This window comes from Protopterus annectens, chromosome 7.part0, assembly GCF_019279795.1.
Source record: "Protopterus annectens isolate FY-2018-M chromosome 7.part0, PAN1.0, whole genome shotgun sequence".
NCBI lineage: Eukaryota > Metazoa > Chordata > Ceratodontiformes > Protopteridae > Protopterus > Protopterus annectens.
This window is the reverse complement of record NC_056739.1, coordinates 328,251,729-328,277,781: the sequence shown is the minus strand read 5'-3', so window position 1 is coordinate 328,277,781 and position 26,053 is coordinate 328,251,729. Positions and strand designations below refer to the sequence as shown.

Here is a 26,053-nt window from a genome sequence, read left to right as displayed (position 1 = left end):
AAGTAGGGGGCTGGAGGGAGGGTAACCAGGACTGGAACAGTGAATACTCTAACATCTACATTTACGATAAGTGTACACAATTGCACCATGTTCCTTCATGTTTCACTGTTGCATTCATTACATTTGGGTAGATTCCCAAAGCTATGGTTGGGAGGAGGAGTTTATACAGCATTAGGGCCAGCTATAAGGCCCTGCAAGACAGCAGTGGCAAAGCCAGCTCTGGATTTAGATTTGGTAAATGATAAAGCTTGGTCAAAGTATGTACAGAACTCCAGGTAGCAGCTTCTAGAATATCCCTGGTAGGAACACCTGTGAGAAAGGCTGCAGAAGTAGATGCAGCCCTGGTGGAGCAAGATATGATCCCCTGGGAGATAGGTTTTCCCATGGTGCTTATAGCAGAAATGAATGCAATGGGAAATGAATGCAATGGCTTATCCATTTAGAAATGGTTCGTTTTGAAATAATTGCTGGTAGCATTTGCTGCAGGCTAAGACTTTCTTCGAGATTTAATCCTGTCCAAGTAGGATCGAAGTTGTCTGTGCACATCCAAGGAATGCAGAATCCGTTCCTCTGTTCTGTGAAGTGGGAAAGAAGGTTGGCAAATGAATGAATTGATTAAGAGCCACACTGGAAACCACCTTGGGCATGAAGGATGGATTGATCCTCAAAAGATGTCCACATGAAAGATGATGAAAGGCTCCACTGCCATAAGGGCCTGTAATTCATATATCCTTCTAGCTAAAGTGATTGCTAAAAGGAAGGCTGTTTTCCAAGAAAGAAAATTTAAGTCTGCAGTACCAGCTGGCTCAAAAGGAGGTAGAATGAGCTTCTCCAAAACAAAGTTAGGGTCCCAGGCAGGGGTAGGAGCTTTCCTGGGTGGTCTCAAGTTCTTTGCCCCTCTGAGATGCTGCTTGAGCAGGGGATGAGAGAAGAGGGTGGTGGTTCTGTGTTATAGTGAGTTGAAATCGCTGAAGAGTGGATTTTAAGAGAGGAAAAAGACAGGCCCTTGTGAAGCATCTCAGTTAAGCATTGCAAAATCTGAGATAACGTGGGCACAGCTGTGCTCATCCCTAAAGATTGGTTCCAGGCACAGAATCTTTTCCATTTGCCAGCATAAAATTTTCTAGTAGTAGGTCTTCTCGCCTCCAAGATGACAATCACAGGTTTGTTGAGAGATAAGGGTGAATTTAAGTGATTAGCCAGGCTGCAAGGTTCAATGTTGGGAAGTTGAGGGTGCAGAATTTGGTTCTCCTGCTGAGACAGCAAGGAAGGGGTCTGAGGCAGGTGCCATGGTGATGTTTGTGACACTGTGCAGGTGTGGGTACCAGTGTTGGCGTGGCCAGTCTGGAGCAATCAAAATCATTCTTGGTTTGTCGACTTTTAGCGGAACTTTGGAGAGTAGAGGCAGAGGGGAGAAAATGCATAGACCGATAGGTTTTTCCAGCTGAAGGACAGAGCATCCACTTTCCAGGCTTCTTTGTGGGAGGAGGTAAATAGATCTATGTCGGGGCTCCCAATTTGCTTGTCAACATGTTGAAAATCCATGGTTCCAGTTTCCACTCATGTGGGTCCATGAGATTTCTGCTTAGTCCATCTGCCAGCATTTAGTTTTCCTGGCAGGAACTGAGCTTGTAGATTCACTTGGTAGCTCAAGGCTGTGTTCCACAATGCCATGGCTAGTCTGCAGAGGGGGTAGGAATGTGTACCCCCCCCCCCTGCTTATGTACATGACAGTGGTGTCGTCGGTCTTTACCATTAGTTGTCCTGGAAGAATGTGGTCCTTGAAGGCTGTCAGAGCATTCTGTACAGCTAACATTTCCTTTTGATTTATGTGCAGGTGCATTTGACTTTGGTTCCATTTGCCCTGAATGCACTTCCCTGCCAGGTGAGCCCCCCATGCATAGTCTGAGGAGTCTTAAGATTTGGGCGGCAGGGGGTATTGTGAATAGTTGTCCCCTGTTTTGGTGGCAGGCCTCAGTCCCACCAAAGGAACTCTAGGCATAGGCAAGGTATGATAGGAATCTTTGCTTCTAGATCCTGTGAATGTTGACACCATAGGCTTTTGAGATACCATTGTAGTTTCCTCATATGCAGCCTTGCATATGGAATTAGAAGAATGCAGGATGCCATGAACCCCAAGGATTTGCCTTGCAGATAGCTGGATTTTTGTGGCCACTTATTGCAAGTTGTCAAACAAATCCGTTTGTCTGGCGTGAGAAAAGCCATCCGGGAAGTTGTATTTAAGCTTGCTCCCAAGAATATAACTTGCTGATAGGGTACCAGGTGGGATTCCTTTTCGTTTATGGTGAACCCCAGACAAAGACCAGATGATTCAAAAGAATGTCCTTGCTTTCTGCCTGAATTAGACAATCGTTCAGGTATGGGTATATTTGAATATTTCTTTGCCTGCAAAATGCAGGAGGTAGACACTTGTGAATACCCTGGGTGCCATAGATAAGCCAAAGGGCAGTGCAGAGAACTGATGGTGCATGTAGCCTGCTTTGAAGCGTAGGTATCTTCTGCAAGACTCCCCGATAGGGATGTGCAGGTATGCTTCTTAAGTCTAGTGTTGCCAACCATGCATCCTTGCCTAGCATAGAAAGCAGCTGGTGAATTGTCAGCATTTTGACTTTTGGAATCACCAGAAAGGTGTTTAGAATAGAAAGGTCCAGGATAGGACGCCATGTATTGCCTTTTCTGGGTACCAGAAAAAGTCTAATAGAAACCGTGTCCCTTTTCCTCTTCTGGTACCAACTGAAAAGCCCCCATGTTTAAGAGAGAGAGTACTTGATTTTGGGCCTCTGCCCATTGATCTGGGGGTAGATCTGGCCACTCGATTGGTGTTGGTAACGTGTGGAAATGAAATCTGTATCCTTGGGACACTAGATTTAAAACCCATTTGTCCTGGGTAATGAGTTCCCAGTTTTTAAGCCTGCAGACCAATCTTTCCACCTAAAGGAGCATTCTGTTGGAAAGTGCTTGGAAGTTTAAAATTCAGACAATTTTCCATAGGCGGGAGTCTTACTACTCCCATGTTTGGGTGCGGGGAAACCACCCACTGCCCAGTCTTGTGTCTCCCTTGGGACTGAAACATGGGGTTTCTGCTGTGTCTGGGTTTGGCTTGAGAAGACTTGGAAGGGGCTGGAAAGGACAAATTTTTAGAGGGCCAGTGCCTACTAAATCTAGGAGGTTGAACTTGTAAGAAATATTTTAACAGTTTGCATAGATTTAGCTTTTATCTACCATCTTTTTAAGAACTTCCTCAGCCTTGTTGCCAAACAGGTGGTCCTGATTTAAGGGAGCATCCAACAATTTAGCTTTAACATGACCAGGCAAACCTTGCTCCTTAAGCCAAGCATGTCTTCTGAGCACAGACCCAGTAACAGCAGCCCTGCAAGAGGCCTCTAATGAATCAAATCCACATTGCAAAGTACGTTTTCCAACGTGTTCAGCAGAATACATTAAATCCTGTAATTCTTTTCTGATTAAGCAAGCCAATAACATGCTGTTGATACTTTAACATATGAAACTAGCAGTTTAAAGCCCTATTGGCCAAGGTTGCAGAAGTGTAAAACTTTCTTACCCCATCTGTCCAGCACTCTGGACTCTCTATTAGAGGGGGTAGGATTTTTAGCAGAAGAGTTAATGCCCTTGGGTCCCTGTGAAATAGTCTCTGGATCCGCAATAGGATTTTTAAAAAGGAACTTGTGAGAATCAGGAACCCTGTAATATCTTTCAGGTTTTCTGGGAGCAGGAGGCAAAGAATCAGGGGCCAAACTAGATTCTGAAAAGGCATTATCTACAATGTATTGTACAGTAGATATAGCTAAAGGCCTATGCTGAGGCAGAAGTAAGAAATCCCCAAGCCTCTTTTTTGAATCCGAAAAATCCTGGCTTTCCCAATGGAAATGCTCCCTTAGAGTATGCAAGGGCTCACCAAAAGAAAAATCCTCTGGAGGGGAAGCAGAGGGAATAGAGTCCTCTGCATCAGAATCCTCATAAGTAGATAAGGGCAAATCCAGATCAGAAGAATCAGAAAAATCAGAATCCTGTTCAGAAGATTCATAAACAACTTCAGTCCTAGGTCTCTTAGAAGGGGGAAGTTGGCTTCCCCTGATTACAGTTATAAGATCTTCAGCCATTCTTATTTGTCTTTTTAGGCATAGAGGCCTGAGCATGCGACCTGGGAGTCAGTTTCTTAGGCATGTTTCAAGATTTTGGCCTAAATGAAGGAGGCGTCTGTTTAATATGCAAGCCCGTAGGCCTGAATACACCCTCAGAAGCCAGTGCCTGCACAACTGCTCCGGACCCATCCAAGGTAGAGACATCCGCAGGTTCCACAGTTGAAGCATCTCGCTGCATACCGGACTCCGAATGGGTCTCAGTACAGGCCTGTGAGTCAGAAGTAGCAGTTATCAGGGGCCGCGAAAGCACCTCACTGAATACCGTACTGGCGACTGGCTTAGGAGAAAAGTCATCAACAGCTTTAGACCTCGGCGGCCTGTCTCTTGTCTTTATCTTTGCATTTTTTCAGAATCCTGGATGGCTAATCAACATTTCTGGATAATTAAACAGAGAACCGAAATATTTAGCAGCGAAAATATACAGGCGATGGATAGTGCGCTGATTAAATAAAGCACAAAACAGACAGCAAGGTACGTTGTGGTCAGGGCCTAGGCAAGGAATATAGTACGAATGAAAATTTGTGAGATATTTGCTTTCCACAAGTAATGCAATTAACTTTTACGGGCATCAGTAAGGAGCAAGAAAAAAAATTTCCCCAACGGGGTACTTCGCTTTAGTTGAATACTTCGGTTCTGAAACTCAAAAATTTCAGGAGTCTGCCAACCAGCACTTGCGAACTGCTTCTGCTTCGGACACCACACGGCAAGAAAAACTGATGTAATGGCATCGGCTGCATGTTTTATACCCCCCAACGTCATGGAAGAAGGGACAGCAACCAATGCAGGACCCAAGACTTTGTTAACCAGGCCGACTGAGGGCTACTGCAAGCAGATAACCCAAATGTACTGACTAACCGTGAAACACAAAGAACACCTAGCTGCTTTCCCAGGGCAAAATTCAGCGGATATCCTAGAAATACAATCTTATAAGAAGGCATGAGAAGATTTTTGAAAGTGGATTTGAACAGCAGCAGGGACTCCAAAGGGTAAGACAGGACTGTTTACAAATGGTAATGTACCAAGCAGCTTTTAAGCCTTCCATTACCATGAAATCTGGATAAGGGGTAAAAAGGGACTTAAGGGAAAGTATTTTGTCTTAACACAAAGGTCCAGCAAAGGCCTCCAAGATCTTTTCCTTTTTGGTACCAGAACAATCCTTTAATATAAAAGGCTTTGGCTCATCTGGCACAGAGGCACTGTTTCTATTACTCCCTGTGGAAGCATATAAAGCAGAATGGGAGGGAGGAAGAAAGGGGACTTGTTTCACTAGGCAAGGAGGAATACTCAAAAGGGAGGGAGTAATTGCCCATTACCAAGTACAGCCCTGCTAAATTACATTTAAAACACATTTGTCTGCAATAGTCTGGTGTTACACAGGAAGACGAAGCTTAACAGAGGAGGAGAGTGAGCCTGAATAGGCAAAGTCATGCTGACTGGGAACAATGTCCTTGATTTTAAAACACTTTTCCTTTCTTTTTTGAAGCCTTCCTGCCATTTGCTTTTAAACCTCCTGTTTGACGCTTCTTTGCTGCTTAGATATCTTAATGAAAAAGGGGGGAGGATTGTGAAGGTCTTTTGCTTTAGAAAAGCAGGTTTGAAAAATATTTGTCACCAAGTGAATCAACCTTCCCTTTTCAATCACTCCCATTAAGCACCTCAGCTGCAGAATGATCCCACAGAGCTTCCTTGGCTAAGGGAGAATTTTAAATTTCAATTTTGACATCTTCTAGAAGGCAAGTCAAACCACTCTTCTTGTTACATATTCATAAGCAGCAGCATCATAAGCACACTTTTAATCATGCTTAGTAACAGGAGAAACAGATATGCAAGAGGCATCAAAGTTCTTTAATCTCAGAAGGTTGGTTAACTAAATTTTGCACAGTCTCAAAAGATAAAAGTAAAAACTAACAAACGAGACTGCCAGATTAAAACACTGAAAGTTAAAGCAGAAATACAGTTGCGCACGTAAACTTAACAGTAGATTTTCAAATGAGCACTGTTGCAGTAGCCTAAGGTTACATCCTATGAAGGACATAACACATGATACTGCAACTGATCAATATGAAGAACAGTGCCCTTTCTTCCGCTATCTTGTCAAAAGCTTTCCCATCCTTGACAAAGGAAATGGGGTTAGTAGCAATAATCTTTAGCAGAAGCAGTTAGAGAGAGAGCAGTTATTGCTGGATCGGTTTTATGGTTGGAAAAAATACTAGAGTCTGAGGAACCCTTAATAACCAAGTCAGACTTCCTGGCGCCCGCAGGATGACCATCCATTTGGATCATTGCTGCCAGTTTGCCAAATATTCTCTAAAAGCAGGCAAAACAAATGAAACCGCACCAAATGTAGGCACATACAACTGTAAAAATGCATTTTTCTGGAATAGGAATTTAATTTTGCTCCCACTGTTTCAAGTACAGGAACTGTTGCAGAGTTAAAATTCAGACATGATAGTACCATAAAACTGAGGTAGTATTTTCACTCAAGTAAAGCCAATTCAAAACACATGTTCTGCCCTGCTTTAGAAGTTGCCATACCTGTAATTACCTAAAATTTAAGAAAATATTCTACCACTATAGGTTCACAAAGTCTTGTAGCAACACATGGAATCAAAGTGTGTCCTCAAAATGCTGAATCTTAACCAGATGTGAACTTGAGACATTTCCACTTCACTGTGTATATGTTTAGGTGTCCTATGCAAATCACAGCATTGTGTTTAACACTGAAACTTCCCCAACACTTCCATACTGCTAGCATGTTCTTAAAATGGAATGCACAAATAATTCAACAGGATTGAATCAGACAGGTTTCTCCCCTTCAAAAAGGCAGACATGGGCCCTTGTGGACTACAGAGTTATCAAGGACCAGTGCTTGCACTTGCTTCTAAAGACCACGCAGGCTCCAATTCTCAACTAACTCCACCAGACAGAATGGAATTAAACAAGTTTACCAATGACTATGCACAAAAGCTGTACAGCCAACCTATCATCTAGGAAGTAGGACTACCTTTCTATCTGCAGTGGTGTCTCTGAAGTGAATCTGCAGTGCAGGAATAGAGTGGCTTTCACATTTTAGAAACCTGAACAAATATTTTAACCTTCTGCAAAGGAATACAAATTATAAAATACTTACCTGCATGGCCGCAAGCTCCTCTTTTTCTTTGGGTGAGAAAAAGCGCCCACCTTCCCCTCTCTTCCTGGCCATTGCATGACGATGACGAGACTCGTGTAGATATTTCTGTGAAAATTCCAAAACAAAAACAATTTCAAGATTTCTCTCTTAAACTCAGTGCCAAAAGCATTCTGAAGTCCAAACGCCAAGCAAGCCCCATTACCACATTGAGTTTGATGATCCACAAATATAGTCTCCAATCCTATATAAACAAATTGCTTTACATCGCTAAGCAATTCAAACTACTTTTCCAATTAAAAAAAAAAAAAAAAAAAATAGAAGCTTCCTATGGTAGAACCATGTAAATGAAAATGACATCTTTTGTTATAGACTCCAGAAAGAGGACACACACACTTCTGCAATTGATCCAAGGGCAGAAGTAGGCAAGAGGTGGTGTTGTACGTCATGCCACTGCATTATTTCCTGTGCCAAAACACTCAATTTTTTTTTTCTGAGGACTGAGATTATAACATCAGTGAAATGGAGAGATCTGTGGGGTCACACAGTGTAGCTGGCATGTAAATGAATAACAGACATATCTGTGTCGGATCATGATCACCCCCACTGCTCTAAAAATCAGAGAAGCTTGCCTTCACTTCCAGACAAGGAGTCTGGAACATTAGGATACTCTCCAGCTCCACAATCTGAATGCAGATGCCCCATATCTGGCCCCTTAAACAGAAGGTTACTTAATGGATTGAAGTCTGTCAGGTGCATCTTCTTTGCATGATTATTGATAGAAAATGTAGAAGAACATAGACCCCTGCCCCCAAAATCTCCACACAATTCCTGATATACAACATAACACATGCAACAAACAAGTCTAGATTCCAATCTTAACACAAGCAACAAGATGGGACAAATCCTATGATCAGAGCCAGGGGAAAGTGCACCAGTAATGTTTATGCAATTTCTATTTTTGCCTTCACACACAACCAGAACATATAACCCCCCACCCCCCCCAAAAAAAAAAGAATAAAATAAATTGATGGTTGTCTGTCATTTTTAAAGTGATTTAGTCTGCCTGTTTTTTAATCACTCAGCACGTTTCTGAGCTGAAATAGAAGAGCACTTTCAGCACAAAAAGGTGAAAACTTCCCCATGGATAAACTAATGGCTGAAAAAGTTTGTTCCGTATTCCAAAGATTCCATACTATTAAAATGATTGATCCTAAAGTTTACGTGTTGTGGGTGCTCAAAGAAGCTGAATTTGGTGATGCCATGAACATTTCAGTGAGCCAAACAAACATTAGCTACAACTTTGATTGTACTGTTATTAGACTCTGGTAATAGGATTCTTTGCCTTCAAGAAATTTTGGATTTAAATTTTACTGCCAAGTGTAATGGGGAGCAGTTCACCAACTGATTTATACTTTTTTTTTTCTTCTCTCCAACAAAAACAGGAACCAGACATTAGGCTTCCACTACAACCGTCAAATACCCAGCATGTATGCATTGCACTGTTTGAGGTTTAATGGCCTTTAAGAGCTACTGCAAAAGCTCAGGCTGCACCAGATGAAAGACAAAACACAAACCACAGGGATGGGTTGCCAACTGGCTCACTGACGGAACCCACACTGTGAAAGTAGCAGACTCCAAATCAGACTTCAGACCAGTGACAAGTGGAGTACCACAGGTTTCAGTCCTGGGTTCACTTCTGTTTGGTATGTACTTCTCAGAAGTACAGGCTAACACAAAGTCTTTGGCGAACTTCGGAGACTACTGCAAACTAGGAGCCATAATCGAAACTCCTAATGATGCGGGCATCCTACAAAAGGGCCTCACAGACAGATGCCTGGTGTCAAAGCCATGGCCTCAAGCTCAATGCCAGAAAGTCCATTGTCATCCCTTTTGGTAAAAATTCTGTACCCATGAACTACCACATAGGCGGTAGTCTACTCAACACCGAAAGTGTGATAAGAGACCTTGGGACACAGGTGAGCAGTAGTCTACTTCGATAATCATATTGCCACAGTAACCAAGAAATCCTTCTGTGGCACACCATCACAAAAGGTTTCTCACCCAAGGAAAAAAAAATAAGAGGTCATTGTTCCGCTCGACTTGTCACTCATTAGACCCATTATAAAATACAGCGCCCCTTTTGGCGTGTACCTCACAAGACATCAACTGGAAAGGCTGCAGAAATACCTCACAAAGATTACCAGCCTCAAACAGATGCCCTATGTAGACAGTCTCAAAAAACTCCAGCTTTACTCTGGTCGCATATCGCTTACTCAGAGGTGATCTCTGCCCAACATACAAAGTTAGGTCAAACCCAGAGCTGTTGGACATGCTCCACTTAAAAAAAATCCCAATCCCTCAGAGCTACATGCTCTATGGACCTAAACCTTGTCACCACAACAAACAGAACATGCCTAATAAAAAAGATCTATACCCTCTTTGGTCCATACTAGCTGTGGCAAGGAAATGTATAACTAGAAAGTGGAAGTCTTCACAAGAACCTACTCTGGAAGAATTCTTGAGATTGATGAAAGAAACAGCAACATTAGAAATCAAGGTGAAGGAATCGAGAATTTCACCCAAAACAAACAAACAATCCTTGGGAAAAAAATTTAACTCTTATTGAGACATTAAAAATGAACCCTAAATAATTAACGTGTAACTTTATACTTCACTGAGTAGAATACATTTTTGTTACCAATTCCATATATTTTATTAATTTTTTTCCTCCTTTGTTCAGGTCAATTGTACATAGTGTATATAAAGGTTTATAATACTTGTTTATTGATGACTGTATTGTTAAACATTTTTTTTTCAAATAATATAAAGGAACATGCTGGAGGGATAGATTCCTGCCCCAGGGACTACCTATCTATATCAAACAAAGCTCTTCATTAGCACTCAAGAAAAATCTTGATGACTGGATGGGAGATAGGAAATTCACCCCAGGGATCACTTCTGTGGCTCTGCTTGACAGGGGCACATGAAAATCATTTTCTTGGGTGGCGAAAGCCAGAGTACCTTTCCGGCTAGGCTTATATAGGCCCCAAGGCCAATAGCCTAGTACCCATCTATGAACACATCTTACTAGCAAACCTATTGCTACATGCTGCAACATAACCTACTGAAAGAGTGTAACTGGGTTGGGTATTGAAGCCTGCAATCTTCCTGATGTTGTAAAATATTTCCTCTTTTTTTTTTTTTTTTGTTTTGTTACATTCTTTTGCAATTCTCTAGATGTCTTGATGACAGTATTCACAACTACCCAGCTTCCAGTTACAGGACAGTTACAGGACAATGACCAGAGTGGAAGCAAATCTGCTTGTGTATGTTTCACATATGGAGTCAAACTGTTACTCATTTTATCCACCCCACAGGGAGTGAAGTTATAGTCCATGCTGTCAATTTCAGCAACAGAGGCAGCAGGTAGTACACCTAGATCACCAGCTCAGATCTTCAAAAGCCTACATTTCTAAGGCTTTCAAGTCAGGAAAGCTCCCAGACGTTCTCACAAATCAGTTTCAACTGCTACAGCGCCAGATGTATAATGCTGGTGTGTGCACTACTTTCACCGTTAGCATACCAAACCATACCAAAGGTATAAAGGACACAGACAGGGGTCTGGCTTTATTGGCCTGAATGTAACCATAAAGAAAGCAAAATAGCCATGGACATTCAGAAGCCATGTAGCTGAAACACTTGATGTCCTTGTGGCATGATTGGCATATATCCCATGGGCCTCCCACTGCACATACACGGTGGGCAAGTGGACCAAGAAGGCCCAATGCAAAAGTGCGACTTCAGCAGACAATTTTGGACAACAGCCAATGGAAAAATCTATCTAGCTGACAGGAGAAGGGGCATTTTAAATATAGCCCAGACCTTTCCTTTTTCAGATTCTTTAAGGGAAAGGATGCGTTATGTTTGCACTTATTTTAAGCTCTTTGTCAGATTTTATTTTCACTGAGCCTTTCAACATTTAAAGCAAATAGGATATGGTTCATCCAAGTTGGACAGTAAACCTCTTGTCAAAAATCCTAGACAGAAGGCAAAAGATATCAAAACAATTTACTTATTTACCCAGCTTTCTGGACTTTTAAGGACAAAAAATGCTTGGAACTAAAAATCACATAAAAGAAAAAGAAAGCAGTGTATAACACAGATTTGCACAGTTTAAGCTAGTGAGTGATTGAAGGGAGTGAACAGACTACTAATATACTACTGTCGTACAAACTTTTCAGTGGATTCTCTCACTGGATTACTGCCAAAACCTCTGAGCCCATTTCTATTCAGACCAATTAACCAAATGGGTTTCCAACAAGACTAACTTAACCCCCACCACCACCATGTCTTGCAACCTTGCAGGTAGCAAAACTGTAGCCTTCTTGCAAAGGGGTGATGTGGAGAAAACCCAACCCCCCCAGCATAAAACAGTTTTGGTCAAAGCCTGACCAAGTCACCAAGTTAATGGCCAGTCCCTATTTAAATGGCTACTTCTGACCAGCCAATTTTAATGAGTATCATAGTACAATAACACTACTTATTATGCTAGGACATAGACGTATAAAAGTGATGACTAAAAGCTACTCCCAAATCAGTTTCCCTCAAGGCAGTCTCTCCTGCTCCGTAAAATCCATTAAAACTAGCTCCATTGAGAGTTCTGGAAAAAAAAATAACACATCCAAACCCCATTTACCATTTTGGAACCTGGGATGTAGTGGGTCGCAACCCCTTGTGCGAGTGTGATTTGGTGGACCCCCCTCCCCCTTAAAAACACTCACAGCCTGCATAGATCAGTCTCCACATAAATGGGTCTGGATGCTTAATTTTTTTTTTAAGCTAATATCCACCCGACATATGCAAGCACACATTTTAATAGTCTGTATACCAAGAAATTTGAAAAAAGTCTAAATCCTGTTAGCACTCAAAACCAACAGCAACATTATACAAACACTGCCTTTGTATTTCTGCAGGACTCTTGCCACAGAACTTTACACCAGATATACAAGATTGTGAAATTTGCTACAATTCTTTACCCTCCTCTCCTTGGGAATCTTCCCTTCAGCTTCTAACTTTGCACGTGCTTGCCGCCTCTTCAGGATTCGATGATATTGTTTGGCATTTACATACAGTGGCTCTTCTTCAAGCATTTCTGCACAAGGAAGGGGGATTCTCTGCATAGTTGGGACAGCACCTGTCCCAGGGACCATCTTAAAAAGAAAGAAAAAATGCAGTGTGATATACAGTAAGCAAAAGTACATACTCTACAGTCTAGAAAAATAGGAATTAAAACAGTTCCACACAACTGGTAAATGTGAAACCACCTTTTCATACTACCTTTTGTGGTACACATAGAAGTCAAAAAGGAAGCGACAGATTCATATACAATGCAACAAACATTCAGATAAGCCTACAGCCATTAACTTTCATGCCAATATGTCAAGACTACTACCTCAAATTTAGAATTTGATGAGCAAAGTGTTGAAAAGTAATATGCTTAATCCAGAAAGGCAAAGATCACCAATATATTGTTACAGCAGCTAGGCTCTGAACATTAAAGTAGCAGACTGATGCCACCACAATCAATACTGCAGAAGAGCAGCTTGTGGAAGTATGAAATGAATGCACGTTCTCTTATTAAGCACGCACACACAAAAGTACAGTTTTGTACCTACCATAAATGTAGATGTTAGAGTGCTAATACAGCTGCAGTCATAACAGATGGGTTCTCCTGCCGTCAGGCGGGTCCTCGGTCGGCCGAATTCCAAAGTCTAGGTCCAGCGTCTGACGTCAGTGCGACAGGGGTATACAAGACACAGCTGACGCCATTTTCTTCAGTCTTTCTTGCCCCAGATGTCAGGTGCCCCCAGAAGGAAGGCAATACATAAATTTATGTAATAATGCAATATAATCAAAAAAACAGTAGTTGCAAGCAAATGCACCATAAAAGAATACCCCTAGAGGGGAAGGAGGGAGGGGAAACCTGGACTGCAGCTGTATTAGCACTCACATCTACATTTATGGTAGGTACAAAACTGTACTACGTTCATCGTGCATACAGCTGCAGTCATAACAGATGGGTAGAATCCCAAAGCTAAGAAAGGGGTGGTAGGCACTTAGGTGGAACTAGGAGGAGCCAGAAAGCCCTGCAACACAGCAGTAGCAAAGCCTGCTCTAGTTTTGGAGTATAAAGGTAGGTGGTAGTGTTTAGTGAAGGTATGCACAGAACTCCAAGTGGCTGCCTCCAAAATATCTTTGGTAGGTACTCCTCTGAGGAAGGCTGCAGAGGTAGCTGTGGCCCTTGTGGAGTGGGATCCGATGTCTGCAGGTACAGATTTACCATGAAAGGAGTAACAAAACCGTATGCAGTGGCCTATCCATTTCGAAAAATAGTCTGTTTGAAAATTGGCTTCCCTTGAGCTCCTACAGCATAGGACACAAGGAGTTGTTGATTTCCTGAAAGGCTTTGTTCTGTCCAAATAGTAACGTAGCTGTCTATGGATGTCTAAGGAATGTAACAGCCTTTCCCCTTTGTTTTGAGGATTGGGGTAAAAGGTAGGTAAGTGTATGGCCTGATTTAAAGCTACCCTGGATACTACCTTAGGCATAAATGACGGGTTGGTTCGTAGGGAAACCCTGTCCTGATGGAAGATGAGAAAGGGCTGTACAGCCATGAGGGCTTGTAGTTCCGAAACCCTATGAGCTGAGGTAATGGCCAGAAGGAAAGCTGTTTTCCAGGACAAATATTGCAAATCTGTTGAGGCAGCTGGTTCAAAGGGAGGCAATGTTAATTTTTCTAGAATGTAATTAAGATCCCAGGCTGGTATTGGTCGTTTCCTTGGAGGTCTTATATTCTTAGCCCCTCTGAGGAACTGTCTTAAGAGTGGGTGAGAGAATAAGGGTGGATCAGTGTTGTATTCTGCAGAAATGGCTGAGGCATGAATTTTGATGGAGGAAAATGAAAGTCCATTGTTCAACAGCTCAGCTAGATACTGTAATATCCGAGACAAATCCAGTTTTCTAGGATCCTGGCCTTTTTTCTCATTCCAAGCGCAAAACCATTTCCATTTTGCGGAGTAAGCCTTTCTAGTAGATGGCCTTCTGGCCTCCAAAAGGACATCCTGCACCTCTTTGGAGAGTAGGGTCTGTTGTGATGTTAAGGAATTTTCCATGCAGCCAGATTGAGTGTTTTCAGCTGACTGTGAAGAGTTTTGTAGCTGTGTTGAGTCAGTAGAAGAGGCATTAGAGGTAGGGTCCAGGGAGGAGTATGTGTTAGGCTCCTCAGGAGTGGGTACCAGTGTTGTCTTGGCCAATCTGGAGCAATCAGTATCATCTTCGGTCCGTCTGCTCTTGCTTTCAAGAGCACCTTGGGCAGAAGAGGCAAAGGTGGGAAGGCGTAAACTGTCCGTGCTGCCCAACTGAAAGAAAGGGCGTCCACTCCAGGCCTTTGGATGGAAGGTCCTGGAGCAGAACTTTGTCAATTGAGGATTCCTGTGGGAGGCAAAGAGATCTAGGTCTGGCCTTCTCCACGCTTGGATTATCTTTGTAAACACTCGAGGATGCAACTTCCATTCATGTGGGTCTGTCATATTTCTGCTTAGATTGTCTGCCGGCGTGTTTTCCAATCCTGGCAGGTACTGTGCTTGAAGTTCGATTTGCCATTCCAGAGCCAAGTACCAAAGTGACATGGCTAGCCTGCACAGGGAGTATGAATGTGTTCCTCCTTGTTTATGTACCACATTACTGTGGTGTTGTCTGTTCTTATCAATAATTGCCCTGGATGCAGGAGGTCCTTGAAAGCTGTAATTGCATTTATCACTGCTAGCATTTCCTTTTGATTGATGTGAAGGTGCTTTTCCTTTTGGGACCATTTGCCCTGAATGCACCTGTCTGTCATGTGTGCCCCCCAGGCGTAGTCTGAGGCGTCTGTTGTGATGACTTTATTTGCTTGAGGCTTGCAGAATGGTAGACTCTGTGTTTGTTTGGCATGCTTGGGCCCACCATCGAAATTCCTTTTGCAAACATGGGATTATTGGTATTATTGTTTCCAAACTGTGGCTGTGTTGAGACCATAGGTTTTTTAGGTACCATTGAAGTTTCCTCATATGCAACTTTGCACATGGGATTAGAAGAATGCAAGATGCCATGAAGCCCAGAGCCTACAGGATTTTCCTTGCAGTTAGCCTGGTACAAGTTGCTATTATTTTGAAGTACTGAGTTAGTTGCCCCAGTTTTTCTGGCGTAAGATAGGCCATCTGGGTGTTTGTGTCCAAGTTGGCACCCAGGAAAGTTATTTTCCGAGATGGTGTTAGCCTGGATTTCTCTTTGTTGACTGTGTATCCCAGAGAATTCAGTAACCGTGTTACATAAGCCAGATGTTCCAGAAGTATGTGTTATTTGGATCAGGACATCGTCCAAATAAGGGTAAATTTGTATCCCTTGAAGTCTGCAGTAGGCAATTACTGATGCCAGGCATTTCGTGAATACTCTGGGCGCAGTAGATAAGCCAAAGGGCAATGCAGAGAATTGATAGTGGACTGAACCTGCAAGAAATCTGAGGTATCTTCTGCAGCTTTGTCCGACTGAGACATGCAGGTATGCCTCCTTGAGGTCCAATGTTACCAGCCAAGACTCCTTGCCCAGCATGGGAAGAAGCTGCTGTAAGGTGAGCATCTTGAATTTTGGTACGAGTAGAAATGTGTTTAGGATGGATAAGTCCAAAATGGGTCTCCAGTCGGTTCCTTTCCTTGGTACCAGGAATAGTCTGGAATAAAAACCTTGACCTTGTTCGTGAGTAGGTACCTCATGAATAGCTTTCATGTCCATGAGCGTTGAAATTTGTATTTGAGCCTCTGCCCTTTGTGTGGCAGGTTCGACATGCCTCTCATTTTTGGAAGAGTGTGAAAATGAAATCTGTAGCCTCTGTTTATAATGTCCAGGATCCATTTGTCTGTTGTGATATGCCAATTTCTTGTAAATAATGCCAGCTTTCCCCCCAAGGGTGCTGCCAGCTGAGACTTGCTTGGCATGAAAAGGGGAAAGTCATTGGGTTTGTTTCCTGTATTGTTGTGCACTGTCTTCGCCACCTCTTGGTGCTGGAGTTTGCCATTGTCTGCCTTGATATGATCCTTGAGATTGTCCTCTGCCCCTTGTGCACCTGTATCTACCTCTTTGGGGCTTGTCCGTGGCTGAAAGGACCAGTTTTTTGAAGGCCAATTTCTGCTAAAACGTGGTGGTTGAACCTGTAGAAAAGCTTTGACAGTTTGCATAGTTTTAGCTTTTTCTTCCATTTTCCGTAGTATCTCCTCAGCATTAGTACCAAATAATACATCCTTTTGTAAAGGAGCATCTAGTAGTTTAGCTTTAACATGATCAGGCAAGGTTTGTTCCCTTAGCCACGCATGCCTACGAATGACTGATCCTGTAACAGCAGCTCTACTTGAGGCCTCTAGAGCATCATAGCCACATTGTAAGGTGTGTTTACCCACTTGTTCTGCACTATGCATCATATCCTGCAACTCCTTCAAATCTGGTTGTTCAGGTTGTGACATTTTATTCCTTAATTGTGATAACAGAAACTGCTGATATTTAAGCATATGGAACTGACAATTTAAGGCCCTCATGGCTAGGGTGGCCGAGGTATATACCTTTTTTCCCCACCTTTCTAAGGATCTAGACTCTTTCGGTAGGTAGTGGATTCTTAGCAGTAGAGGCCTTCATTCCCTTGGGGCCTTGAGAAATGGTTTCAGGGTCAGCATTATGGCTTTTGTAAAGAAATTGGTGAGAGTTAGGAACTCTGTAGTACCTATCAGGCTTGACTGGGGCAGGAGGCAGGGAATCCGGATTAAGGCAAGCCTCAGAGTAAACATCATCAAGTATGTCCAAGACAGGAGGTATCGCCAGAGGTCTGTGCTGAGGTAGCAGAAGAAATTCCCCAAGTCTTTTCTTGGAATCAGAAAAGTCTTGGCCTTCCCAATGGAAGTGTTCCCTCAAGGTATGCAAGGTTTCCCCAAAAGAAAAATCCTCTGGGGGAGATGCAGAAGGAATGGACTGCTCTGCATCAGAATCTTCAAAAGGGGAGTACGAGTGTTCCTCTTCATCAGAATGTTCTGAAATAATGGAGCCCTGGTCAGAAGAGGGAGAATCTTCCTCCACTCTCGGTCTCTTGTCCGGAGGGGGTTGGGAACCCCTGATAAGAGTAATTAAATCCTCAGCCATTTTTAGCATCTGCTTTTTAGGCATGGGGCCTGGAGATGGGCCCTGTGCAACAGGCCTCTTGGGATGCATGGCTGATTTGGACTTAGTAAAGGCCTTTATGGAAAAGGAAGATGAGGGTTTAAAGACACCATGGGTGGAAGTGGACCTGTCCACATTAAGAGGCTCAACACTCACAGTGGCTTCGGTAGCTGTAGTCTGGGTATGGGCCGAGGCACCTGCGGTCTCGGTTACAGAAGACACCGCCAGAGAAGTGTCGTCGGTAGTCAGGGGCTGCGTAGGCACCTCGCTGAGAACCGGACCACGTGTAGCCGGTTTTGGCATGGTGTCAGTGGAGACCGCGGACCTCGCGTGTCAGTCTTTGTCCTTGCGTTTTTTGGACAAAACTGTAGTCGGAGTCTCCGACGACATTTTATAATCAAAAGCTTTCCCGAAAAAGTGCTGGGCGAACTCCGCCCGACGCTTAATAGTGCATTTATTGAAAGTAGCGCAAAAGCGACAGCCTGAGACATCGTGGTCTGGGCCTAAACAAGGTATACAGAGGGAATGGAAATCCTTATACGGTATTTGCTTCCCACAAGAAATACAATTGTTAACTTTGTCTGACATCAGTCTGAGGCAAGAAAAGTTTCCCCAACAGGGTACTTCGCTTTAAAGAAGACTTCAGTTTCCAAATTTTCATAATTTCAGGAGCTGGTCGACCGGCACTTGCGAACTGCTTCTGCTTCAGGCACTGCGTGGCAAAAAAAGACTGAAGAAAATGGCGTCGGCTGTGTCTTGTATACCCCTGTCACACTGACGTCAGGAAAGAAAGCGACGACAACCGACGCCGAACCTAGACTTTGGAATTCGGCCGACAGAGGACCCGCCTGACGGCAGGAGAACCCATCTGTTATGACTGCAGCTGTATGCACGATGAACATCTTTGTTGAGCCACATAATATTCCATCTGTACATAATCGAGGCATGCATCTGTATTTAAAAAAAAAAAAAAAAAAAAACAAAATTCACATTATGCATAAAAAGTCTGTACGCTGATGTCACAACAACCGAACAAAAACTTAATGAACATGCAGCTAATTTTATCACCAAGAGCCATGCAACACATTGGACGATAACCATACACAGTAGAAATGCAGGTCTCAATCCCTTACTAAATCAAAAGCAACATATGCTTCATGTGTCAATCTCTTCCATTAACCAAAGTGGCAAAGTTGCCTATCTTAGGGTCCATATACTACACAATACTGAATGAATAGTCAAAGCAATGAATCTTACTGCAAGCACCTCACTGAAGTAAGTTACCTCAGAGAAACAAGCACACACTACTGCAGTCACCGTTTCATAGTGACCTTCAACTACACAAGTCTTCAAATGATAACCTAGCACAATTACCAATCTGATTACACTTGCCAAAACCTATAAATGAAAAACGCTGGATAAAAGGCCTGCTTAAATACCCTGCATGACTGATAAAGTATCTCAATCCACCTTATAAGAGGAAGACCCACCATCATATGTTAATCCATGAAGAAACATTCTGCAATGTGTAATGTTAATATTTATTTTTCAAATATCAGAATCTCTGCGCATTATGGAACTCTGATTCTGCACCAAAAAGACATGCATTTTCTACTTCAGCAAGCAGTAAAGGTGCACATTGGGCAAGGAAGGAATGTGTTACATGCTTCCAAGACTTTCAAGTCTGTCCTTAGCTGTAGAATGAAGACTGTCCAGACAGACCATTCAAAGAATAATAAATCACACAATGTAGAATGTCACATTCTACAGCTACAGTGCAACTAGTGAACCAATACATATTGGGAAACGTCTGCAGTCAGTTGCTGGGAACAACCCCAAGCAGTGAAATTTTACCTCCAAAAGATACTGCATCCAGGCAGCCTAAAAGGAAAGCTTTCATAAAGCAAATCAACACTGAGATACAAAAGAAGATGGCTCCTGGAATTTTATCCCTACCAACAATACTTTAGGAAAGTTAAAAACAAGTGGCCACGGCAAAAATGGTTTGTGACTGGGACACTTGCCAAAATCCATACCAACAAACTCACCTTTGACAGCAACATTTTCCACTGAGTGGTCTTCCACCATTATGGAAATAATGCAGTAGCCAAGAAGCGCATTTCAAAAGACGTTGCCCAGCAAATGCCTGTTGCCATCTACCTGGCACAAAGACTACCACTGCTCTGATTATAAACTTATGTGCCCTCTCAGGTATAACCAGAGGCTGTGGATGCACAAGTAGCAAAAAGGTTCTTGTGCCCCACACATACACATCTGAGAACTATGGTTTAAGCTTTACAGATATCGGATCTCTGTTAAAGGCTCAGAAACCAAAGAGCAGTGATGGTCATCAAAACCTAAAATTTCTTTCAAGAGGTAAACTTCAAAGCCATTATCCAGCTCTGTGGCATAAAAGGATATCCTAACTATGACCAGTGCTTGAACAGCAGCTTGAGCATGAAAAGCAAAGCATGGTAACTGGGAGTGGGCAGCCAATATTAGATTGCTCATTCTGGGTGTGGGTGTGTGTGTGTGTGTGGGGGGGGGGGGGAGTTGTGGCTTTTACTCCCCCAAAATAAGTGAAGATTTGCAAGGTGCTAAAAATGGACAGGACGGGGATGTGCTTGACCATCATGCTCAATCCCCCCCAAAGAAAAGAATCTACCACCCCCCCCCCAATCCATCTCTGACAAAACATTTAAAATACTCTCTCAATACAACCACTGGATTCACTTCCCAGAGCAACATACACACACATTATATATATATATATATATATATATATATATATATATATATATATATATATATATATATATATATATATATATATATATACATACACACACACATATATATATATATACATATATATATATATATATATATATATATATATATATATATATATATACATACACATATATATATATATATATATATATATATATATACACACACATATATATATATATATATATATATATATATATATATATATATATATACATACACACACACACATTATATATATATATATATATATATATATATATATATATATATATATATTATATATATACACACACACACACACTATATATATATATATCTATATAAATAACCTACATACATTTTACAAAACCCTACCTCTAACCATACACTAAATCTAACATACATTACTTATTTAAGCACTTACCTTAACCCGCACCCTATCCTAAACTCCGTAACTATCCAACACTTACCTTATGCAGCTAATCCACAGACAGGTCAGCCATGGAAATTAGATATTTCCGTTTTTGCAGTTTTCGACTTTTGCTCTCTCGCTACATGGTTTGACATTTACATATTCGAGTAAATGTCTTTTCGCTTTCCTAATATAGACCCCATATATGCATAAGGTAAGTGTTGGATAGTTATGGAGTTTAGGATAGGGGGTGAGTTAAGGCATGTGCTTAGATAAGTAACGCATGTTAGATTTAGTGTATGGTTAGAGGTAGGGCTTTGTTAAATGCATGTATGTAGGTTATTTTGTTTGTGTACATTTCCGTAGGGAAGTGTGCGGTAGTTATGGACCTTCGGGTTAGGGAGGGGTTAAGGGTAGTTCATAGTTGTGTATGTGGGGTTTAGTGCAATGCTAGAAGTAGGGTTTTGTGCTTTACTTAAGGTTACAAGTAGGGTTTGGTTAGTATGTATGTGGTTTATTTTATTTGGGTAGGTAGTATATAGCTAGTGGTGGGGTTGGCCGACTGACAGATTTTTTTTTTTTTTTGCTGTTTAGTGAGTTTGGAATTTTTGCGGTATAGGGGTCGATGTTTTGGGTTCATTGCCAATATTTGCCTTCCCTCCAACTTATGGTGCTCTCATCCTTACTAACCTCCAGCCATGACAGGAACTAAAACTTGAACAATACTAGAACAAAGTGACTAAATTTACAGCAGATTCCCCTTTTATAACCCACCACCAAAAAGCCTAAATTGGTTACAACTACCACATCAACTAACATATACACAGCTTCTAACCACCTATAAAATTATCTACTTGCTTGTCCAGCACTAAATACCATTCAACACAACTTTGTTCCACTTGGTCATTATGATCCAATGACCAAATAATTCTGTCCACAAACCTATCAAATCTACTGAACATGATCTGCATTCATGCCATGTTGCCAAGGCCTAAAACCCCTTACCTATATCATAGGTCAATATCCTTCTTCCAGTACTTAAAACATTCTGAAAGACTTCCTAGTCAAAATCTGGCTCTCTTCCGGCGCAAGCCCATGCCAAACTACATACCAAAATATGAACAAGTACCTATTCTTCATCTATTACACCTCTTTACTTCCTCTTCTTCACTCATTTTAACTTCAATGTTCTCCCCTAACTCTCCATCTAAACTTTGCCATAACCCTAAATTTTCTCTCTTCATATTGAAATTCCTGTTTGCATTATACTAACTTATGTTTATTTATTTAATTTTACATTTGTTGACCGGAATAGTCCGACTGGATACATGTCCATTTTCAGCAGTTGCCAGGGGAGGAAAGCTACACATACCAAAAAAAAAAAAAAAAAAAAAAGAGACCGTGCATACATCACTGAGTGATGAATTCAGGCAGACATGTTTAGAAAAAATATAGACAAAGAATACAGGCAGATATTAATATACACAATGTGCAAACATTACATCCGATTGCCAAAGACTTATCAGAAAATGTGTACATAGAATACAATCAGATCTCATAATTCACAATGCTTAGACATTCAAATGCTAGGAGACAGATACTTGGCTAAACAGCAGGTTGGGTAGCAAGACATGCATTAGTGAAGTTGTTAGTTTGGCTGTGCTTTTGTTCTAAACCTATGAGATGCAAGGTTTATTTATTTATTTATTTTTTTTAAGAGTTCTCTTTTAAATAGGGGTAGTGAGATTTCCTTTGTAACAGTAGTAGGTAGTAGATTCCAGATTTTACTGGTTGAGTTGGCAAATACAGCATCGCCTGCAGAGTTGTATTTTTGGGTCAGTATCATTAGTTTATCAGCTGAGCGTAATGGCCTGGGGGCACTATCAGGGGTCAGAATATTTTTGAAGGTAGGGGTGTTATCAGGTTGGAGTATTTTATGTGCTACTATACGCTGGTTGAACTGTAGAAGGGTAGGATACTCTAGCCATCCCAGTGCTTTGAGTTTCTGGCAATGGTGGTTCCTAAAAGCCATGCCAGTAGCGAATCTAGCTATATGATTGTAACAGCCCAATAATTTATTGAGATCGGTTTTAGATAGGTTGGCGAGTACAGGGGAGGCATACATAAACGGTAGAGAGGAGGTGTGATCTTGGAATAGCTACCCTAAGCTTGGGGGGGGGGGGGTGAGGAAAGGTTTGGCTCTGTACAGGGAGCCAAGTTTTAGGTTGACGGACTAGTGTGATTGACATGTTTATCAAATTTACGGTTGTCGTCTATTACTCCTAGAAGCTTTGTATGGTCATCCAGGGAGATAATGGTGTCATTGCTAAATTTGATGTTGAAGGAAGGAGGAGAAATTCTATGGTTAGGGGAGAAAAGCAATAGCTTGGTTTTGTTAGGATTTAGAAGCAGGTGGTGATTAGCTAGCCATGTTTCTACCATGCTGAAAGTGATCTGGGTGAGGATTAGAAGTTGTGTAGGAGAGGAGGTGGAGCATATTAGCATTGAGTGATCTGCATATTGGATGCAGGTGGCTCCTGGGATGGTGGTGTGCAGATCACTGATAAAAGAGAAAAGAAGGGTACCTAGTATGGACCCTTGTGGGACACCTAGGGTTAGAGGAATTTGGGATGACAGCTTGCTCTGCCATAAGACAGCCATTGTATTGCGTGTTGATCTAAACTGATGGTTTATAGGTATTGAGCAGTAGCTGATGGTTGACCATATCGAAAGCTTTTGAGAGATCTAGGAAGAGTGCTGAAGATAGTTTGTTGTTGTTATGATGAAGGCTGATGACATTAGAGAAAGACAGAAGAGCCGTGGTGGTCCTATGGAATGGCCTACAGCTGTGCTGAGAGTTGGCGTGCCTTCCATCTTAAAGAAAGTGCATGATTTCTTTGTGTTGCATCTTTCCATGATTTTAGCTAGTGGTGAAAGAATGGCTATAGGTCTAAAGTTAAATAATTCTGTGGAACTTCCTCCTTTATGGAGAGGATATAACATGTAATATTTTCCATATTGCTGGGATGGACCCTTCTGAGATGGATCTGTTGATCAGAATAGAAATGGGAAGAGCTAGGGCATCAGCTGCTTTTTTGAAGATATTCAGCTGGGAGGTGGCCAGCAGCTAGTGTAGTAGGTTTTAGCTTTTTGAGTAGGGTCCAGATCAGGTTGGTAGATATGGTTTGAAAGGTAAAAGTGGGTTGGGTGCTGGGTGGATTAGGGCTAGATGTGCCAGGGCTGGTGTTTGTGTCCGATGGAGTGAGATGGGTACCTAGAGACTGGACAGTTTCAGTAAAGGAGTTGAAGCTGTTTGCAATTTCTACATGGGATTTAACAAGGGCAGCTGATGGGGTAGGAGTGGCAGAACAGCCTGGGTGGAGAAGATTGTTAATACCAGCTCAGAACATTTGAGGTTTTAGCTAATATTTTTGTTGAAGGGTAGTGATTTTTTTTTTTGTCTAGTATGACAGATTTCTTGGTCTGGTTCCTTAGCTGCCGGTATCTTACTTTGTCTACAGGGGCTTTGGCAACATGTCACCTGACCCAGGCATAGTTTCCTAGTTTAATTTTGTTTTTTTGTTTCTTTAGATAGCCACAGTGCAACTATGGCTTTTACACAGATGGTACGGGTAAGGAGCATGGTGGTTAAGGATAGCCAGAAATCTGGTATTGAAGTACTCAACTGCTTCATGTAATGGGAGTCATTTCAAGACATTCCAATTACATGCTTTGAATTCATTTTGGAAGTTGTCAAGGTTAAAGTTCCTGACGTTTCTTATAGTTGTGTAGGTGGGCTGGTTGGGAATGTCGGCTTTGAGCCTAACAATATAGGCAAGGCAGTGATCACTTAGAGTAATGTACCTGACTTGTACGTTTGGGGATGGCTGTTAAGTATCCAATCAAGGATACTATCAGACTATTTTTGCTAAATCTGGTGGGGATGGCAATGATCCGAGTAAACCCGTGGGAGGTTTAAATGGGTGGAGGGAGTTTCAGATGAACAGGTGTTCCAATCAATGTTAAAGTCCCCCAAGACAACGGTCTCCTGGGGATAGTTAGAAGCTAGCCAATGTAAGATATTTTATATCATTCTTGCTGGGTGGAATATAAATGCAGACAATGTACGTGCATTTAATTTTTTATTATTAGTTTGCTGAGGAGAATTTCTGCATTGCCAAACTGGGGTGGCTGTTGGGTGTCTATTGTTATTGTTAGGATAGACTTGTATAGTACAGCTACCCAGCCACCTTTCCTGGAGATCCAGTCCAGTCTAAGGATGTTGTACTGTGTGTGTGTGTGTGTGGGGGGGGGGGGGGTATTATCTTTGGTTATTGGTTTTAGCCAGGTTTCTGGTGAGGCAGAGGATATCAGGGGAGCGAACAGCCAAGAGTCAATTTAGGCTATGGATCTTCTTGTTTAGGCTTCTGATATTGAGATGACAGACCAGAAATGTTTGGAAGTCTATCAATCTGGGTAGTACACGTTGAGTTGTTAAATGGTGTGCTTGGGTCTACTGTTGTGGATGGGCTAGGGTTGGGGTGGATGTCTCCATCCTTCAAAAGATTAATTTTTTAAGTTACTTATGAGTTTAATTGCTCTAAACTGGCTAAACTCTCTAAATACATTAAAATCATTGTCATACATGTTGCATAATTATTTAAACTGTAGAAGATTTTTGTATTATTTTGAAGACTTTGTTCTTAAACGTTAATACTTTTGGAGCCTTTCTCCCCAGGCCTGTGCTGAAAGTGTGCACAAACCCAGTCAGACTTTCCTGACAAATCAAACTTCAATAAAATGAAAGAAAAAATAAATAAATAAAAGGTCTCTCTCTCTATTATAATTGTAAGAATCTCTGGTGATGAGTACTCGCATCAGTGAGATGGGGACAGAGTTAAGAAATAAAGCCCTGGTGGATGCCTACATGACAGCAATGGCAACCACTTCAACCCACAAAGGAAGGAATAATTTATCTGAACATTTCTTGGCTTCTGGAGAATGAGCATACTCGTACATCATAATAAAGGATGATGGCTGGCAGGCACTGGAAATAAACTTTAAAAAAAGAAAAAAAAAAAATCAGAACTATCAAACTCTGAACACACATCCATGGAGAGTGGGGTGGGGGTGGTGAAGGATAAGCACATCTGTTGAGTCAGTGAGAAACTCAAATAGTGCTTGGCTCTGCCCTCTACAAAAAGGCTAAAATAAGCAGATGCTGCCAGCAAAAAACAAAACGCTCACATCAAACCTTGGAATAATGCAAAGGTCAAAAAGCTGCATGGACATGTCAGGACCACTTGTTACTGGTAG

At 41.8% G+C, this 26,053-nt stretch overlaps 1 protein-coding gene across 7 annotated transcripts in view; it reads right to left on the bottom strand.

The window, feature by feature from the left end:
• NFYA (nuclear transcription factor Y subunit alpha) overlaps positions 1-26,053 on the bottom strand; it is a 209,669-nt gene that overhangs the window by 58,851 nt on the left and 124,765 nt on the right. For all 7 annotated transcript variants that reach the window (XM_044076885.1, XM_044076890.1, XM_044076889.1 and 4 more), the window contains 2 exons: positions 12,351-12,524; positions 7,315-7,419 (listed from right to left, as the gene is read on the bottom strand). In XM_044076885.1, coding sequence (XP_043932820.1) covers positions 7,315-7,419; positions 12,351-12,524 — 279 coding nt within the window. The remainder of the gene's footprint in view (positions 1-7,314; positions 7,420-12,350; positions 12,525-26,053) is intronic.